Source organism: Cuculus canorus, chromosome 28 (genome assembly GCF_017976375.1).
Source record: "Cuculus canorus isolate bCucCan1 chromosome 28, bCucCan1.pri, whole genome shotgun sequence".
Classification (NCBI taxonomy): domain Eukaryota; kingdom Metazoa; phylum Chordata; class Aves; order Cuculiformes; family Cuculidae; genus Cuculus; species Cuculus canorus.
In genome coordinates this window covers 2,542,416-2,559,874 of record NC_071428.1, presented here as the reverse complement: position 1 = coordinate 2,559,874, position 17,459 = coordinate 2,542,416, and the positions used below count along the sequence as shown (strand labels likewise).

Genomic DNA, 17,459 nt, shown 5'->3' with positions numbered 1-17,459 from the left:
CTCGTACTCTTCCCCATAGGCCATATTGACAGGAGCACAAATCCCACCATAGGCCTGTGTGGCACAGGCTCATCCCAGCAACCACCAATCCCTTAGCCCCTCGTAATTGTCCCATGAGCCCGATTGCCACGCGATGGTGCTGGGCAGGTTGCTGGGGACCTGAGGCCTTGATGTGTAGGAATGACCAGAGCAGCCCCTGGATGAGATTGCCCCACTGGCACCCACTGGTTCTCACCTCAGCAGAGACCGGGAGTGGGAACAGGGCAGAGAACAAGGAGGGCAGTGAGGACCTGCAGAAGCACAGCCCGACCCTATTGTGAGCACCCCCAGCAGGGAGATGCTTGGTCTCTTTTAGCCCACACAGCAGAAAGGGGAGGAAATGCTCAGAAGCAGCATGTGCTGATCTGGCGAGGGGATGCTGAGACAGGGAGGGGCAGGAGTGCAACAGCCCCATCATCTTCCTGGGCAGGAGGGAGTGCCTTCACCCCTGATTGGCCCAGGTGGTGCTGAGCAATGGCAGGGCTGCTATAAAAGCTCTGCCTCTGCCAGGCTCTCCCAAACACTGCTCTGGCTGCCTTCTCCTTGGAGAACAGGGTGAGTCTGTGACCACTTCTCATCCTTCATTCTACTCTGATTCCAGCCTGTCTTCTGCCTCAGGAATTCTCCCCCATTTCTCCCTTACTATCTCTTTCCTCTTACAGATAACCAACCCAACCAGCACAAAGATGTCTTGCTACGACCTGTGCCCACCAAAAACCAGCGTGGCCGTCCCCCAGCCCATCGCTGAGAGCTGCAACGAGCTGTGCGCCCGCCAGTGCCCTGACTCCACAGCCTTCATCCAGCCTCCGCCCGTGGTTGTCACCTTCCCCGGCCCCATCCTCAGCTCCTTCCCCCAGCAAGCCGTGGTGGGCTCCTCCGGAGCACCCGCCTTTGGGGGCAACCTGGGGCTGGGGGGCCTCTACGGGGCCGGGGCCACGCTGGGCTCGGGGGGCCTCTGCACCCCTGCCAGACCCTATGTTTCTCCCGCCTGCAGCCCTTGCGTCTTGCCGCGCTACAGCAAGAAGCTCTGGGACACCTGTGGGCCCTGCTAGACCCACACCCAGAGCCCTTAGAGACGTGAGGACGCCTCTCTTGAAGCCCACACAGACAACCTGCCTGCCTCGGCCTGCTGTGTCTTTCCCCAGTGGGCGCTTTCCTGCACTGCAATAAAACAATCCTGCATCCAATCCCTGCCTCTCTGGTTTTCCTCTCTGGGCACAGTGGGGGCTGCAGGGATCCCTCCTCCTGCACGGGGTCCCCCCAGGCCGGGTCTGGGCACTCTCAGCCCCAGCACAGCCCGGCTCAGCTGCCTTTGGGGCGAGCGCACAGCCCTGGCTGCTCTGGCCACACACGCTGCTGCAGCTCAGCCCCAGGGCCCTGCCTGGACGCAGGATATGCAGCCCGGGGGGCGTTTGCAGCCTTTCAGCCTCCCTGTGTGTGAGTGTAGCTGTCCCACAGCCTGGAGATCAGGCAGTATCAGTTCCTGCCCTCACTCTAGCCTTTCCTTCTCTCCAAGGCTCTTTTTGATGCCCTGCAAGAAGCAGCAAAGAAAGACTTCTACTTTCTCTTCTTCCCCTTTAGCTATTCTTCCTCTCCCCATTCGTGTTCCTCTCTGCTCCTTTTCTCTTATTCGCCTCCCATTTCCTCATCTTCTCCTCCTTTCATCTGTTTTTGTTATTCCCTTTCCCTTTTCCCGAATCCTCTTTCCCCTCTCCTTCCTTTTCCCTCTTGCCTTCCACCTTCACTTTCTCCTTTCTCCAACTCTTCTCAACCCCAGCACAGACCTGTGGGATTGCTGGGGGAGAAGAATTGCACCCAGCTGAGTTAGGACTAATTGCTGCAGCTGTGAGATCCTTAGAAGTGCCAAATCACCGTGGCAGCTGCTAACGAGGTGATGAGGGTGTAGAAAGCCTCACTAAGGCATAATGAGGGAATGCCCTTAGAGCACCCAAATGGAGGCCAGGCCCATATTTGCTTTGCAGACAGACACCCTCAGTGCTTTCCAGTTTTGTGCCATGGATGTAAGATCACAGAAATCCCAGCCTGATTGGTGAGGGGAAAAGCCTTTGCAGGGCATCTTGTCCCACTGCTGCCTCAGGTGACGTTGCCCAGAGCCGCCTGCCCAGCACCATGTCAGACCCTTTCTGCACGTGTCCAATGAAGGAGACTTCACAGCCTCCTAGGAAATCCTGTGCCTGTGCTCAGCCACCCTCACAGGGAATTCAAGAGGCTTGGGAGGCTGAAGCTGAGCCTGCTGTGTTTCAGCCGGTGGCCTTTGCCTCTTCTCGTGCAACTGGACACCTCTGCAGGGACCCTGGCTCCATCTCCTTGATGCCTTCCTTTCAGCTATGTGTGCAGGTGAAGGAGACACCAGGATGTCATCAGCCCCCAGAGGGACAGTCCCAGCTCTCTCCAGAGGAGATCGGGTCACTGCCCCTCCAGCACCTGCACTGCCATTTACTGGACTCTCCAGTCCCCACCCATCTCTCCTGGGCTGGGGAGCCCAGCACTGGGCACAGCACCACAGAAGGGGCCTCACTGTTGCTGAGTGGAAGGTCAGAGTCCCCTTCCTCCACCTGCTGGCCACACATCTCGGCCTGCAGACCAAGACACCACTGGCTGCGTTTGTCTCAAGACACTTTGCCCCCTCCTGCAGACCCTGGTGCCCTCAGTGCCCCCAAGACCTTTCCCTACAAGCTGCATGGTCTGGCAGAGCTGGTGGCAGTCCTGGCTTGAGAAGGGCTGGCAAAGGAGCAGTGCCAGCCCCTGTCCTGCTCTCTGCCCTTTTCCCACCTCCTGCAAGCCCTGCCAAAATATTCTCTCTCCCCGCCTCTGGGCTGCATCCTCCCTCTCCCTACACGTACCTGACCTCACCTGGCCTGAAAGTCTCAGGGCCAGCACTTCCCTCCCACAGCTGACAATCTCCCACCTCAGTGGTTTTCCAGACATGGGACAAGGAGAGAGAAAAACATGACTTGCATGCAGAAACACTTTATTGTACCCAGGGTGGGCAGGAGAGATTCTCAGAGAAGTGGTGGGCAAGACAGAGAGAGGCTGGTTGTCTCATGGATGGAGAGGCAGAAAGATCTTCTCCGGAGTATTGCTTTTTCCTCCAGATACTGTCTTGGTGCCGCTTCCAATCCAGAGGACTTGACCCATAAGCATCAAAGAGCTTTGTGAATCCAAATACTGCCCCATCTGAGAGACTGAAGGGCAGGGGAGGGGAGAAGAGCAGAGCGCGGGGAAGGATGAGGAGTGCACAGCAGTGCCAGCGTCCCAGGTGTTGACTGGCGCTGGGAATGCTCAGCACTCATCAGTGCCCCATGCCCACCAGCTCAGCCCTGCATGGGTGGTGGAGCTGTGGATGTTGGGGGCAGCACATGGTTGTGCTGTGGGTCTAGCAGGGCCCACAGGTGTCCCAGAGCTTCTTGCTGTAGCGCGGCAAGACACAAGGGCTGCAGGCGGGAGAAACATAGGGTCTGGCAGGGGTGCAGAGGCCCCCCGAGCCCAGCGTGGCCCCGGCCCCGTAGAGGCCCCCCAGCCCCAGGTTGCCCCCAAAGGCGGGTGCTCCAGAGGAGCCCACCACAGCTTGCTGGGGGAAGGAGCTGAGGATGGGGCCGGGGAAGGTGACAACCACAGGCGGAGGCTGGATGAAGGCTGTGGAGTCGGGGCACTGGCGGGCGCACAGATCGTTGCAGCTCTCAGCGATGGGCTGGGGGACAGCCACGCCGGTTTTTGGTGGGCACAGGTCGTAGCAAGACATCTTTGTGCTGGTTGGGTTGGTGCTCTGCAAGAGGACAGAGGTGTAAGGAAGACAGCAGAGGGGAATGACAGAGGCAGAGACAAAGGAGCAAGATTTCGGTAAAAGAAGTTCTTGCAGACTTACCCTGTTCTCCAAGGAGAAGGTGGTCAGAGAAGTGTTTGGGAGAGACAGGCAGAGGCAGAGCTTTTATAGCAGCTCTGCCATTGCTCAGCACCACCTGGGCCAATCAGGCGTGAAGGCACTCCCTTCTGCCCAGGAAGATGATGGGGCTGTTGCACTTCTGCCCCTCCCTGTCTCAGCATCCCCTCGCCAGATCAGCACATGCTGCTCCTGAGCATTTCCTCCCCTTTCTGCTGTGTGGGCTAAATGAGACCAAGCATCTCCCTGCTGGGGGTGCTCGCAGGAGGACATGGCCGTGCTCCTGCACCTCCTGGCTCCCTGCCTTGTTCTCTACCAGAGGAAGACCTCTAAATCCCGGGCCTGCAGCCAGGTCTAATGTATGAACCCACGTGAACACCAGTGGAGTCTATTAAACTAGGGGCTTCCACAACCACAGCACCAGAGGGACCTCCCATCACCCCAGCACCCTGAGGGCAGCCCTGCTACAGCCCTTCCCTGGGACACTGGGGCTCCCAGGACACGTTCGGAGGCTGGCAGGGGTGACACAGTTCTGGCATGAACATTTACCCTCTTGGTCCAGACAGGACTCTGTGCTCCTTGAGCCATGGACAACAGGGAAGGGCACGAGGGGTCTTTGTCCTCCAGACATGCAGAGCTCGATGGCCCATGCCTGCAGGCAGATGGAGGCCAGCTCCCTTTGGCTGGCAAGTGATGCATTGAGCTGAGAAGGCAGTGCCCGAGAATACTGCCTTCGATTTGACATTTCATAATCTCTCCATTCTTCACATCACAGCCATACAATGTGGGTCATGCCGGTGGTGGCATGAGGGAGGGTTTGAAGGACACCTGGTCTTCCCCAGGGCTCTGCAAAGAAGGCATGAGGCCATCCTTAGATCAATCCCCTGGGGAAGAGCTGTGGCACGCGGGTGCTTGCAGTCACCCTTTGTCACACTGCGTGTCCTCTTACACAGCGAGATAATGAAAAGAGAGTGGGTCTAATTTGGCCTATTAGGTGGCTGCTGACAAGTGTCCAAGCAAGATAATTACATGGGCTGATACAGCAACATGGGGTTGGGGCGGGAAGAGAGTCAGCAAAACACCCTGGTGCCACGCAGGGAGGAGGCAGGGGCTTGGCCACCACCAGCCACGTGCCCCCAGCATGGCCAGACCCTCCCCGGCATCGCCAGCCCTGCATAAAAGCGCTGCCCTTGGGGAGCCCTGGCATCCAGCACTCCTGCCTCGCTCTGCTCAGGACAAGGGTAGGTGTGTGCCTGTGGGTCTGTGGCTCCTCTGGCAGGGGCCGGCGTGGGGCTTCCCTGGCCAGGAGAGCTGGGACAGCAGCGGCTGCTCTGGCTGCAGGCTTGGACGGGCAGAGAGGGCTGAGCTGGAGGGGGAAAAGAGGAGCCCTGTGAGTGGGACAGGCAGAGCCAGGTCCTGCATGGGCTCCTGGGGAGGGTTTGTGTGTCCTGTGTGCAGAGAAAGGGCAATGAGAGGGATGTGGAGATTGGGGAGGTGAATATTTCAGGATGGGAAAAGGGGGAGCAGTATGTAGGGTTGTCAACAAGGTGGCTCTGGGCTCTCCAAGTCCAGGGCAGCCATGCAAATATGGCATTGCTTGGACAGTGCATTTCTTCCTGCAATATAACTCCTCTCTTTTCATCTACCTCTTTCAGGCTCAACTCTCTCACACAAAGATGTCTTGCTACGACCTGTGCCAACCAAAAACCAGCGTGGCCGTCCCCCAGCCCATCGCTGAGAGCTGCAATGAGCTGTGTGCCCGCCAGTGCCCCGACTCCACAGCCTTCATCCAGCCTCCGCCCGTGGTTGTCACCTTCCCCGGCCCCATCCTCAGCTCCTTCCCCCAGCAAGCCGTGGTGGGCTCCTCCGGAGCACCCGCCTTTGGGGGCAACCTGGGGCTGGGGGGCCTCTACGGGGCCGGGGCCACGCTGGGCTCGGGGGGCCTCTGCACCCCTGCCAGACCCTATGTTTCTCCCGCCTGCAGCCCTTGCGTCTTGCCGCGCTACAGCAAGAAGCTCTGGGACACCTGTGGGCCCTGCTAGACCCACAGCACACCCAGGCCCTGCCCCCAGACCTAATCCCAACATCACCACCCATGCTCAGCTGAGCTGCTGGCCAAGATCTCAGGATGCTGCACCAACACAGTATCCTGAGCAAAAAGCAAGGCTCTTGAAAAGATCCGTCTGCTAACACAGAGCAACCAGCCTCTCTGGGTCTTGACCATCATCCCTCTGACAATCTCTCCTGCTCCCCTGGGAACAATAAAATTTTCCTGCATGCAAGTCACGACTCCTGCCTTCCTTGTGCCAAGTTGGGGAGACCAAAGGGATGGGTGATTGGCAGCTGTGGGTGGGCAAATCCTGGTCTGGATTTTCACAGTGGAGGTGTGATTGGGTTGATGCTCAGACAGGGAGATGGCAAGCAGCAGGCAGGGGAAAGAAAACTTTTTGAAGGTGCTTGCATTGCTGGGGAAAAGACGGAGAACAGGAAAGAGGCTGGCAGTGCTGCTTTGCCAGGCCTTCTCAGGCCAGGACTGACACCAGCTCTGCCTCACCCTGCTGCGCTGAAGAAGCCTTGCAGCATCTCTAGGCATCCACACAGAGGAGACTGGATGAGTGCCACTGTCAAACTCAGCACTTGGGAAAGAGACATTGATTGCTGCAGAGCAGATAGTGCCGAAAGCCCTACAGTGCTGTGGGCACCAAGGGAGGAAGGAGCTGGCAACGTGCATTGGGGCAAAGGCAGCCAGCGCTGTCCTGGGGTACAGACAGAGGAGTGTGAAGGCACAGGGAGGGATTGAACCCTTGCCCCCCACTCAGCAATGGTGAGACCCCTCCTGTGGTTCCTTTTCCAGTGCTGGGCTCCCCAGCACAGGAGAGATGTGGGGCTACAGGAGAGAGTCTTGGAAACGGCCCCACAGATGCTAAAGGGACAGGGAGCCTGTCTCCTCTGGGCAGACCTTGAGAGGGAAGGCATCAAGAAGATGGAGCCAGGTTCTCTGCAGAGGTGTCCACCTGCATGACAAGAGGAAACTGGCATCAGCTGAAACAGAGCAGACTCCACTACAACATCCCAGGCCCATTGTTTTCACTCTGAGGGTGGCTGAGCACTGGCACAGGATTTCTAAGGAGTCTGTGAAGTCTCCTTCAATGGAGATGTGCAACAGGTGTGTGACATGGTGCTGGGCAGGTGGCTCTGAGTGACTCTGCCTGAGGCAGCAGCATGACAAGATGCCCTGCACACAAGATGCCCTGCTTTTCTCTCAGTAACCAGGGGGTTATTTCTGTGCTCTTACATCTGTTGTGGAGAACCAAGGATCACCAAGTGTGTTGGTCTGTGCTGGACTGGAGGAGATGTAGAAGTGGCAGGTGAAGGAGAAGAGGGAAGGTGAGAGTTATGAGGAAGGGGAAATGGAAATAGTATCAAGGAAGGAGGAGACAAAAAGAAAGGGGGTTAAGCAAGAAAAAAGAAAACGAAATGAGAAGAGAACAGAAGGGAAAAGACAATAGACATAAAATGAGTGAAAGGCAATGGGTAGAATAGATGCAAGAATAAGAAGGAGCTAATTGGGAAGAGGAGAAATAGGAGGAAGAGGAAGCCTCCCCATTGTTTATTCTCACAGAGACACAAAAAAGAGCCTTGGGAACACAGAAGGTTTGGAGTGAGGGCAGGAATTGATGCTGGCTGACCTCCGGTACTTGGGGAATCCAGACTCCGAACACAGAAGCTGAAGGTCTTCAAATGCCACTGGGCTGCATATGCTGCAGCCAAGAGAGTCCCCTGCGTCCAGGCAGGGCCCTGGGGCTGAGCTGCAGCAGCGTGTGTGGCCAGAGCTGCCAGGGCTGTGCGCTCGCCCCAAAGGCAGCTGAGCCGGGCTGTGCTGGGGCTGAGAGTGCCCAGACCTGGCCTGGGGGGACCCCGTGCAGGAGGAGGGATCCCTGCAGCCCCCACTGTGCCCGGAGAGGAAAACCAGAGAGGCAGGGATTGGATGCAGGATTGTTTTATTGCAGTGCAGGAAAGCGCCCACTGGGGAAAGGCACAGCAGGCCGAGGCAGGCAGGTTGTCCGTGTGGGCTTCAAGAGAGGCATCCTCGCGTCTCTAAGGGCTCCGGGTGTGGGTCTAGCAGGGCCCACAGGTGTCCCAGAGCTTCTTGCTGTAGCGCGGCAAGACGCAAGGGCTGCAGGCGGGAGAAACATAGGGTCTGGCAGGGGTGCAGAGGCCCCCCGAGCCCAGCGTGGCCCCGGCCCCGTAGAGGCCCCCCAGCCCCAGGTTGCCCCCAAAGGCGGGTGCTCCGGAGGAGCCCACCACGGCTTGCTGGGGGAAGGAGCTGAGGATGGGGCCGGGGAAGGTGACAACCACGGGCGGAGGCTGGATGAAGGCTGTGGAGTCGGGGCACTGGCGGGCGCACAGCTCGTTGCAGCTCTCAGCGATGGGCTGGGGGACGGCCACGCCGGTTTTTGGTGGGCACACATCGTAGCAAGACATCTTTGTGCTGGTTGAGTTGGTGCTCTGCAAAAGGAAAGAGTTAGTAAGGGAGAATTCCTGAGGCAAACAGGCTGGAATCAGAGTAGAATGAAAGATGAGAAGTGCTTGCAGGCTCACCGTGTTCTCCAAGAAGAAAGCAGCCAGAGCAGTGTTTGGGAGAGCCTGGCAGAGGCAGAGCTTTTATAGCAGCCCTGCCATTGCTCAGCACCACCTGGGCCAATCGGGGGTGAAGGCACTCCCTCCTGCCTAGGAAGATGATGGGGCTGTTGCACTCCTGCCCCTCCCTGTCTCAGCATCCCCTCGCCAGATCAGCACATGCTGCTCCTGAGCATTTCCTCCCCTTTCTGCTGTGTGGGCTAAAAGAGACCAAGCATCTCCCTGCTGGGGGTGCTCACAATAGGGTCGGGCTGTGCTTCTGCAGGTCCTCACTGCCCTCCTTGTTCTCTGCCCTGTTCCCACTCCCGGTCTCTGCTGAGGTGAGAACCAGTGGGTGCCAGTGGGGCAATCTCATCCAGGGGCTGCTCTGGTCATTCCTACACATCAAGGCCTCAGGTCCCCAGCAACCTGCCCAGCACCATCTCGTGGCAATTGGTCTCATGGGACAATTACGAGGGGCTAAGGGATTGGTGGTTGCTGGGATGAGCCTGTGCCACACAGGCCTAAGGTGCGGATTTGCACTCCTGGCAATATGGCCTACAGGGAAGAGTAGGAGGAATCTTTACCATACAGACTTGCAGAGGTCAATGGCCAAGGCATGAGGCCATCCTTAGATCAATCCCCTGAGGAAGAGCTGTGGCACGCAGGTGCTTGCAGTCACCCTTTGTCACACTGCGTGTCCTCATACACAGCGAGATAATGAAAAGAGAGTGGGTCTAATTTGGCCTATTAGGTGGCTGCTGACAAGTGTCCAAGCAAGATAATTGCATGGGCTGATACAGCAACATGGGGTTGGGGCGGGAAGAGAGTCAGCAAAACACCCTGGTGCCACGCAGGGAGGAGGCAGGGGCTTGGCCACCACCAGCCACGTGCCCCCAGCATGGCCAGACCCTCCCCGGCATCGCCAGCCCTGCATAAAAGCGCTGCCCTTGGGGAGCCCTGGCATCCAGCACTCCTGCCTCGCTCTGCTCAGGACAAGGGTAGGTGTGTGCCTGTGGGTCTGTGGCTCCTCTGGCAGGGGCCGGCGTGGGGCTTCCCTGGCCAGGAGAGCTGGGACAGCAGCGGCTGCTCTGGCTGCAGGCTTGGACGGGCAGAGAGGGCTGAGCTGGAGGGGGAAAAGAAGAGCCCTATGTGTGGAACAGGCAGAGCCAGGTCCTGCATGGGCTTCTGGGGAAGGTTTCTTTGCCATGTTTCTATGGTGAGAAAGGTCAGGGATGTGGGATTGGGGAGGTGAATATTTCTGGGTGGGCAAAGGTGGAGCAGCAGGCATGGTTGTCAACAACGTGGCTCTGGCCTCTCCAAGGCCAGGGCAGCCCTGCAAAAAATGGCATTACTTGGACAGTGCATTTCCTCTTGGAATATGACTCCACTCTTTTCAACGATCTCTTTCTCTGCTGTCTTCCTTACACCTCTGTCCTGTTGCAGAGCACCAACCCAACCAGCACAAAGATGTCTTGCTACGACCTGTGCCCACCAAAAACCAGCGTGGCCGTCCCCCAGCCCATCGCTGAGAGCTGCAACGAGCTGTGCGCCCGCCAGTGCCCCGACTCCACAGCCTTCATCCAGCCTCCGCCCGTGGTTGTCACCTTCCCCGGCCCCATCCTCAGCTCCTTCCCCCAGCAAGCCGTGGTGGGCTCCTCCGGAGCACCCGCCTTTGGGGGCAACCTGGGGCTGGGGGGCCTCTACGGGGCCGGGGCCACGCTGGGCTCGGGGGGCCTCTGCACCCCTGCCAGACCCTATGTTTCTCCCGCCTGCAGCCCTTGCGTCTTGCCGCGCTACAGCAAGAAGCTCTGGGACACCTGTGGGCCCTGCTAGACCCACACCCAGAGCCCTTAGAGACACGGGGACGCCTCTCTTGAAGCCCACACGGACAACCTGCCTGCCTCGGCCTGCTGTGCCTTTCCCCAGTGGGCGCTTTCCTGCACTGCAATAAAACAATCCTGCATCCAATCCCTGCCTCTCTGGTTTTCCTCTCCAGGCACAGTAGGGGCTGCAGGGATCCCTCCTCCTGCACGGGGTCCCCCCAGGCCGGGTCTGGGCACTCTCAGCCCCAGCACAGCCCGGCTCAGCTGCCTTTGGGGCGAGCGCACAGCCCTGGCAGCTCTGGCCACACACGCTGCTGCAGCTCAGCCCCAGGGCCCTGCCTGGACGCAGGGGACTCTCTTGGCTGCAGCATATGCAGCCCAGTGGCATTTGAAGACCTTCAGCCTCTGTGTTCAGAGTGTGGATGCCCCAAGTACCTGAGGTCAGCCAGCATCAATTCCTGCCCTCACTCCAGCCCTTCTCTGTCTCCAAGGCTCTTTTTGTGTCCCTGTGAGAATAAACAATGGGGAGGCTTCCCCTTCCTCCTCTTCCCCATTACCTCCTTTTTATCCTCTCAACTATTCTCCCCCTTGCCTTTCACTCATTTTATCTCTATTGTCTTTTCCCTTCTGTTTTCTTGTCTTTTCCTTTTGTTTCCCTTTTTATTGCTTAGCTCTCTTTCATTTTGTCTGCTTCATGCTGGATAGTATTTCCATTCCCCTTCCTCATAACTCTCACCTTCCCTCTTCTCCTTCACCTGCCACTTCTACATCTCCTCCAGTCCAGCACAGACCAACACACTTGGTGATCCTTGGTTCTCCACAACAGATGTAAGAGCACAAAAGTACCCCCCTGGTTACTGAGAGAAAAGCAGGGCATCTTGTGTGCAGGGCATCTTGTCATGCTGCTGCCTCAGGCAGAGTCACTCAGAGCCACCTGCCCAGCACCATGTCACACACCTGTTGCACATCTCCATTGAAGGAGACTTCGCAGACTCCTTAGAAATCCTGTGCCAGAGCTCAGCCACCCTCAGAGTGAAAACAATGTGCCTGGGATGCTGTAGTGGAGCCTGCTCTGTTTCAGCTGATGCCAGTTTCCTCTTGTCATGCAGGTGGACACCTCTGCAGAGAACCTGGCTCCATCTTCTTGATGCCTTCCCTCTCAAGGTCTGCCCAGAGGAGACAGGCTCCCTGTCCCTTCAGCATCTGTGGGGCCGTTTCCAAGACTCTCTCCTGTAGCCCCACATCTCTCCTGTGCTGGGGAGCCCAGCACTGGAAAAGGAACCACAGGAAGGGTCTCACCATTGCTGAGTGGAGGGCAAGGGTTCAATCCCTCCCTGTGCCTTCACACTCCTCTGTCTGTACCCCAGGACAGCGCTGGCTGCCTTTGTCCCAATGCACGTTGCCAGCTCCTTCCCCCCTTGGTGCCCACAGCACTGTAGGGCTTTCGGCACTATCTGCTCCGCAGCAATCAACGACTGTTTCCCAAGTGCCGAATTTAACAGTGACACTATACAATCTTTGTGTGGATGCCTAGAGATGCCGCAAGGCTTCTTCAGCGCAGCAGGGTGAGGCAGAACTGGTGTCAGTCCTGGCCTGAGAAGAACCGGCAAATGAGCACTGCTCTCCATCTTTTCCCCAGCACTGCAAGCACCATCAAAAACTCCTCTCTCCTCTGCCTGCTGCTTGCCATCTCCCTGTCTGAGCATCAACCCAATCACACCTCCACTGTGAAAATCCAGACCAGGATTTGCCCACCCACAGCTGCCAATCACCCATCCCTTTGGTCTCCCCAACTTGGCACAAGGAAGGCAGGAGTCATGACTTGCATGCAGGAAAATTTTATTGTTCCCAGGGGAGCAGGAGAGATTGTCAGAGGGACGATGGTCAAGACCCAGAGAGGCTGGTTGCTCTGTGTTAGCAGAGGGATCTTTTCAAGAGCCTTGCTTTTTGCTCTGGGTGCCGTGTTGGTGCAGCATCCTGAGATCTTGGCCAGCAGCTCAGCTGAGCATGGGTGGTGATGTTGGGATTAGGTCTGGGGGCAGCGCCTGGGTGTGCTGTGGGTCTAGCAGGGCCCACAGGTGTCCCAGAGCTTCTTGCTGTAGCGCGGCAAGACGCAAGGGCTGCAGGCGGGAGAAACATAGGGTCTGGCAGGGGTGCAGAGGCCCCCCGAGCCCAGCGTGGCCCCGGCCCCGTAGAGGCCCCCCAGCCCCAGGTTGCCCCCAAAGGCGGGTGCTCCAGAGGAGCCCACCACGGCTTGCTGGGGGAAGGAGCTGAGGATGGGGCCGGGGAAGGTGACAACCACGGGCGGAGGCTGGATGAAGGCTGTGGAGTCGGGGCACTGGCGGGCGCACAGTTCGTTGCAGCTCTCAGCGATGGGCTGGGGGACAGCCACGCCGGTTTTTGGTTGGCACAGGTCGTAGCAGGACATCTTTGTGCTGGTTGGGTTGGTGCTCTGCAAGAACAAAGAGATAGTAATGGAGAATTGGGGGAGAATTCCTGAGGCAGACAGGCTGGAATCAGAGTAGAATGCAGGAAAAGTGCTCTCAGACTTACCCTGTTCTCCAAGGTAAAGGCAGCCAGAGCAGTGTTTGGGAGAGACAGGCAGTGGCAGAGCTTTTATAGCAGCCCTGCCATTGCTCAGCACCACCTGGGCCAATCAGGGGTGAAGGCACTCCCTCCTGCCCAGGAAGGTGATGGGGCTGTTGCACTCCTGCCCCTCCCTGTCTCAGCATCCCCTCGCCAGATCAGCACATGCTGCTTCTGAGCATTTCCTCTCCTTTCTGCTGTGTGGGCTAAATGAAAGCAGACATCTCCCTGCTGTGGGTGTGCATGGCCCGATAGGGTCTGCCAGGTTTCTCTGCCTTTCTTCTATGCTGCCCTGGAAAGATAGCTCTGCCTTGTGCATGAGCCAGTCTTTGCTAGAAGGAGCAATACAATGCCAGTGGCACAAATATGTCTGTGGTCATCACACTAAACTGCTCCTGTCTCCACAGGACCCCCCACGGGAAGACCCTACACAGAACCATCTCACAGTAATGGGTCTGTGGAGACACTTGTGAGGAGCTGGCAGGGTTGCGATTGTGCTTGCTCGAGCCTGTGCAACATTGTCCCAAGTGGGAGTGTGCTTCATGCCCTAGGCACAGTGGGAAAGAGCATTAAGGATCTTTGTCCCCCAAGACAACTTCTCTAGGGCTGGCTAGTGATGAGTTGTGCAAAGCAGGACATGCCTGACAGCAGTGCCTTTAATTTGCGTTTTCATAGCATCTCCCTTCTGCAGATCACAGCCACACAACGTACATCATGCAGGTACTGGCATACAGGAGGCCTGGGCAAGGCCACCTTCTTGGCCATCGTCAGGACCCCAGTCTTCCCCGTGCCTCTGCAAAGAAGGCATGAGGCCACCTCAAGACCAAGCCCTTGGGGAAGAGCTATGGCTTACAAGGTGCTTGCAGTCATCCTTTGTCACAGTGCATACCCTCTTACTCAGCAAGATAATGAAAAGACAGCGAGGCTAATTTTGCCCATTAGGTGGCTGCTGACAAGCATCCAAGCAGGGTAATTGCAGGGGCTGATATGGCAGCTTGGGGTTGTGGAGGAAAGAGAATCAGCAAAATACCCTGGTGCCACGCAGGGAGGAGGCAGGGGCTTGGCCACCACCAGCCACGTGCCCCCAGCATGGCCAGACCCTCCCCGGCATCGCCAGCCCTGCATAAAAGCGCTGCCCTTGGGGAGCCCTGGCATCCAGCACTCCTGCCTCGCTCTGCTCAGGACAAGGGTAGGTGTGTGCCTGTGGGTCTGTGGCTCCTCTGGCAGGGGCCGGCGTGGGGCCTCCCTGGCCAGGAGAGCTGGGACAGCAGCGGCTGCTCTGGCTGCAGGCTTGGACGGGCAGAGAGGGCTGAGCTGGAGGGGAAAAAGAAGAGCCCTGTGTGTGGGACAGGCAGAGCCAGGTCCTGCATGGGCTCCTGGGGAGGGTTTGTGTGTCCTGTGTGTAGAGAGAGGGCAAGGTGAGGGTGTTGAGAACAAGGTGATGAGAAGATCTGGCTGGGCAAAGGATGAGCTGTGGGTAAGGTGATGGCTTTGCTGCTTCACTTCAAGGCAGCTGTAGGAAAAGGGTACTTTGCCAGGACATCTCCTCCTCGATCATGACTCCTCTCCTGGGGCTGTTTCTTTCAGGCTCAACTGTCTCACACAAAGATGTCTTGCTACGACCTGTGCCCACCAAAAACCGGCGTGGCCGTCCCCCAGCCCATCGCTGAGAGCTGCAACGAGCTGTGTGCCCGCCAGTGCCCCGACTCCACAGCCTTCATCCAGCCTCCGCCCGTGGTTGTCACCTTCCCCGGCCCCATCCTCAGCTCCTTCCCCCAGCAAGCCGTGGTGGGCTCCTCCGGAGCACCCGCCTTTGGGGGCAACCTGGGGCTGGGGGGCCTCTATGGGGCCGGGGCCACGCTGGGCTCGGGGGGCCTCTGCACCCCTGCCAGACCCTATGTTTCTCCCGACTGCAGCCCTTGCGTCTTGCCGCGCTACAGCAAGAAGCTCTGGGACACCTGTGGGCCCTGCTAGACCCAGTTCGAAGACCTCAAAGACCCTGGGACCCCTCAACCTCATGCCTCATCTTCTTTCTCCACTCCTTCTCTCAATGCTGTTTCTCTTTCCTCTTGTTTCTCTTTCCTCTTGTTCTTGCCCATGTCTAGGAGGCACCATCATCCCACAGAGCATCTGCCCATCCCTTCTATGGGCACTGCCTGAGAGAAGCCTGAAGGATCAGCTTTCTTGAAGCCCACAGGGACAACCTTCATGCCTCTGCTTGCTATGTCTTTCCCCAGTGGGTGCTATCCTGCACTGCAATAAAACAATTCTGCATCCCAACATTGCCTCTCTGTTATTCTTTTCCAGGCCCAGAGTGGGCTTCAGGGATCCCTCACCGTGCTGATCCCCACCAGCCGGGTCCAGGCAGTCTCTGAACCCCAGCAGAACCTGGCTGATCTGTATCTGGGGAGTTTAAAACTTGTTCATGCAATGTGTTTCAACAGGATAGCATAAAGACAGAAAAATGTTTTCAAGCTAATATTAGATTACTTTGGGCTGACAGAATGGAATACCTAATAAATAAAGGTTTTTTTCCGAAAATACAAATACACAGGCATGCTTGGGAACTGCATAAAAGGCTGAAAAAAGTTCATTTTTTGACATGACACTTGGACTGCTGAGGGATTCTAAGCACTTCTTCAATGAATAAGAGTAAATATTGCTCCCAGAGGAGGCTAAAGGACAAATGAAAACCAAATTGGATCTTGTGCAGCACCACAGGGTTTTAATGGGAAAGAGAAGCACAACAGCCAGCTACAGAGGATCAAGACAAGGCAAGGGGAGATGCATCGAGCAGATGTCATGCTCTGGTACCGGTGCCCTGCTCAGGAACCAGGGAACAGCTGAGGTGATGGAGGAATGAGGGGATACTGAGCTTCAGCCGTGCAGCCAGGGCACACGATGGCACAGGGTGGTGGGCTGCTGGGCACACGCAGCATCGTCTTCTCCCCATGCCAGGGTAGATGATGGATGCTCCTCACGGCTCTCGCTCGATGTCCTTGTGCTGCTGTCTGGGCTGTTTCTGGTTCTGGGCACCAACCTTGGCGACTTCAGAAAGAGCCACAGCTCCCACGGCGGAACCTGCGCCACCTCTGGGAGCCAGGGTAGTAATACCCATTGCCATAGGAGGAGAAGCCAGAGCTGTAGGACCTTCCACCGTTGCCAGAGATACTGGACCCATATTGGCTCCCATATCCCAAGGATCCTCTGTAGCCAATGTCATCTCCATAACCCAGGCAACGGCCGTACCCAATGGAGCCCCCGTAGCCTCCATAGCCCCCAAGACCAAAGGAGTTCCTATAGCCCTGGGAGTCCCCATAGCCAATGTCATCTCCATAACCTACGCAACGGCCATACCCAAGGGAGCCTCTGTAGCCTCCATAGCCTCCCAACTCCAAGGAGTTACCATAGCCCCAGGAGCCCCCATAGCCCAGGGAGCTCCCATAGCCCCCGAAACCAGAGAGGCCCCCATAATTCCGTGACCTCCCATAGCCCAGTGAGCTCCCATAGCCCAGGGAGCCTCCATAGCCAGAGTAGCCACCCAAGCCTGAGGAGCTCCCATAGCCCCCAAGACCACAGGAGTTCCCATAGCCTTGGGATCCTCCATAACCACCCAGACCAAAGAGGCCCCCATAACTCCGTGATCTCCCGTAGCCCAGGGAGCTACCGTAGCCCCCTAACCCTGAGGAGCCACCATAGCCTCCCAAACCCAAGGAGCCACCATAGCCCCCCAACCCCAAGGAGCCACCGTAGCCCCCAGAGCTTTGGGAACTGAAGGAACTCCCCAACAAGGCTGGGCCTGATGAGCCCACAACGCTCTCCTGAGGAAAATTGCTGAGTATGGGGCCTGGGATTGTCACCACAGCTGGTGGGGGGAAGATGACTGCTCTGGAGTCAGGGCACTGCTGCACACACGGCTCGTTGTAGCTCTCGGCAATTGGCTGAGGGCAGGTCACGCCGCAGGGTCTGAAGGACTCACTGTAGCAGGACATCCTTCTTGTGATGGCTGTGATTATGTAATGAGCAGAAATAAGGAGTTTTAAGGTAAATGAACAAACAGCAGAGCTGGACTGGGAAGAGGTGAACGATGATTATTAAGCAATAAGTCTGTGACATGGATCTGTTAGAGCAAGCCCAGAGAAAGCCATGGAGATGAAGGCTGGAACACCTCCCATATAAAGACAGGCTGGGAGAGCTGGTGTTGTTGAGCCCGGAGAAGATAAGGCTGCTGGGACACTTTCTAGCAGCCTTCTGGTTCCTAAAGAGGGCCTACAGGAAAACTGGAGAGGGGCCTTTTACAAGAGCATACAGTGAGAGAACAAGGGATGATGGATTTAAACTGAAAGAGGGTACGTTTAGATTAGACATAAGGAAGAAATTCTGCACTATGAGGATGAGGAGGTGGTGGAAGAGGTTGCCCAGTGAAGTTATAGATTCCCCATCCCTGGAGGTGTTCAAGGCCAGGATGGATGAGGCTTTGAGCCCCC

At 57.3% G+C, this 17,459-nt stretch overlaps 8 protein-coding genes across 9 annotated transcripts; 4 read left to right on the top strand and 4 right to left on the bottom strand.

Annotated features, from left to right (window-relative positions):
* The first annotated feature begins 570 nt into the window (after positions 1-570).
* On the top strand, positions 571-1,214 carry LOC128849376 (scale keratin-like). Its single transcript, XM_054051002.1, has 2 exons — positions 571-594; positions 702-1,214. Exon 2 carries the CDS (start codon positions 726-728, stop codon positions 1,089-1,091), a length of 366 nt encoding a protein of 121 aa, XP_053906977.1. The 5' UTR covers positions 571-594; positions 702-725; the 3' UTR covers positions 1,092-1,214.
* Positions 1,215-3,014: 1,800 nt separating this feature from the next.
* Positions 3,015-4,004, bottom strand: LOC128849346 (scale keratin-like). Its single transcript, XM_054050817.1, has 2 exons — positions 3,926-4,004; positions 3,015-3,826 (listed from the first exon to the last, which is right to left on the bottom strand). Exon 2 carries the CDS (start codon positions 3,800-3,802, stop codon positions 3,437-3,439), a length of 366 nt encoding a protein of 121 aa, XP_053906792.1. The 5' UTR covers positions 3,803-3,826; positions 3,926-4,004; the 3' UTR covers positions 3,015-3,436.
* Positions 4,005-5,057: 1,053 nt separating this feature from the next.
* On the top strand, positions 5,058-6,222 carry LOC104066205 (scale keratin). Its single transcript, XM_054050968.1, has 2 exons — positions 5,058-5,181; positions 5,596-6,222. Exon 2 carries the CDS (start codon positions 5,617-5,619, stop codon positions 5,980-5,982), a length of 366 nt encoding a protein of 121 aa, XP_053906943.1. The 5' UTR covers positions 5,058-5,181; positions 5,596-5,616; the 3' UTR covers positions 5,983-6,222.
* Positions 6,223-7,948: 1,726 nt separating this feature from the next.
* LOC128849413 (scale keratin-like) lies at positions 7,949-12,947 on the bottom strand. 2 transcript variants are annotated; one of them, XM_054051220.1, is made up of 2 exons: positions 12,940-12,947; positions 7,949-8,449 (listed from the first exon to the last, which is right to left on the bottom strand). In XM_054051220.1, the coding sequence occupies exon 2, from the start codon at positions 8,423-8,425 to the stop codon at positions 8,060-8,062; it is 366 nt and encodes a 121-aa protein (XP_053907195.1). In that variant the 5' UTR covers positions 8,426-8,449; positions 12,940-12,947; the 3' UTR covers positions 7,949-8,059. The 2 variants fall into 2 exon arrangements, with proteins under 2 accessions (XP_053907195.1, XP_053907194.1); XM_054051219.1 differs by lacking the exon at positions 12,940-12,947 and adding an exon at positions 8,543-8,574 and having other exon boundaries at positions 7,950-8,449.
* LOC128849415 (scale keratin-like) lies at positions 9,984-10,512 on the top strand. The gene has a single exon (XM_054051222.1). The coding sequence runs from the start codon at positions 10,031-10,033 to the stop codon at positions 10,394-10,396; it is 366 nt and encodes a 121-aa protein (XP_053907197.1). The 5' UTR covers positions 9,984-10,030; the 3' UTR covers positions 10,397-10,512.
* LOC128849414 (scale keratin-like) lies at positions 12,216-12,947 on the bottom strand. Its single transcript, XM_054051221.1, has 2 exons — positions 12,940-12,947; positions 12,216-12,838 (listed from the first exon to the last, which is right to left on the bottom strand). The coding sequence occupies exon 2, from the start codon at positions 12,812-12,814 to the stop codon at positions 12,449-12,451; it is 366 nt and encodes a 121-aa protein (XP_053907196.1). The 5' UTR covers positions 12,815-12,838; positions 12,940-12,947; the 3' UTR covers positions 12,216-12,448.
* Positions 12,948-14,030: 1,083 nt separating this feature from the next.
* Positions 14,031-15,252, top strand: LOC104066206 (scale keratin). The gene is made up of 2 exons (XM_009568780.2): positions 14,031-14,161; positions 14,560-15,252. The coding sequence occupies exon 2, from the start codon at positions 14,581-14,583 to the stop codon at positions 14,944-14,946; it is 366 nt and encodes a 121-aa protein (XP_009567075.2). The 5' UTR covers positions 14,031-14,161; positions 14,560-14,580; the 3' UTR covers positions 14,947-15,252.
* A 415-nt stretch (positions 15,253-15,667) lies between these two features.
* LOC128849407 (uncharacterized) lies at positions 15,668-16,980 on the bottom strand. Its single transcript, XM_054051210.1, has one exon. The coding sequence runs from the start codon at positions 16,962-16,964 to the stop codon at positions 16,023-16,025; it is 942 nt and encodes a 313-aa protein (XP_053907185.1). The 5' UTR covers positions 16,965-16,980; the 3' UTR covers positions 15,668-16,022.
* Between the last annotated feature and the right edge of the window lie 479 nt (positions 16,981-17,459).

Coding starts and splice junctions, on each gene's coding strand:
- LOC128849376 (XM_054051002.1), top strand. CDS start 726: ATGTCTTGCTACGACCTGTGCCCACCAAAAACCAGCGTGGCCGTCCCC.
- LOC128849414 (XM_054051221.1), bottom strand. CDS start 12,814: ATGTCCTGCTACGACCTGTGCCAACCAAAAACCGGCGTGGCTGTCCCC.
- LOC128849407 (XM_054051210.1), bottom strand. CDS start 16,964: ATGTCCTGCTACAGTGAGTCCTTCAGACCCTGCGGCGTGACCTGCCCT.
- LOC104066205 (XM_054050968.1), top strand. CDS start 5,617: ATGTCTTGCTACGACCTGTGCCAACCAAAAACCAGCGTGGCCGTCCCC.
- LOC128849346 (XM_054050817.1), bottom strand. CDS start 3,802: ATGTCTTGCTACGACCTGTGCCCACCAAAAACCGGCGTGGCTGTCCCC.
- LOC128849415 (XM_054051222.1), top strand. CDS start 10,031: ATGTCTTGCTACGACCTGTGCCCACCAAAAACCAGCGTGGCCGTCCCC.
- LOC104066206 (XM_009568780.2), top strand. CDS start 14,581: ATGTCTTGCTACGACCTGTGCCCACCAAAAACCGGCGTGGCCGTCCCC.
- LOC128849413 (XM_054051220.1), bottom strand. CDS start 8,425: ATGTCTTGCTACGATGTGTGCCCACCAAAAACCGGCGTGGCCGTCCCC.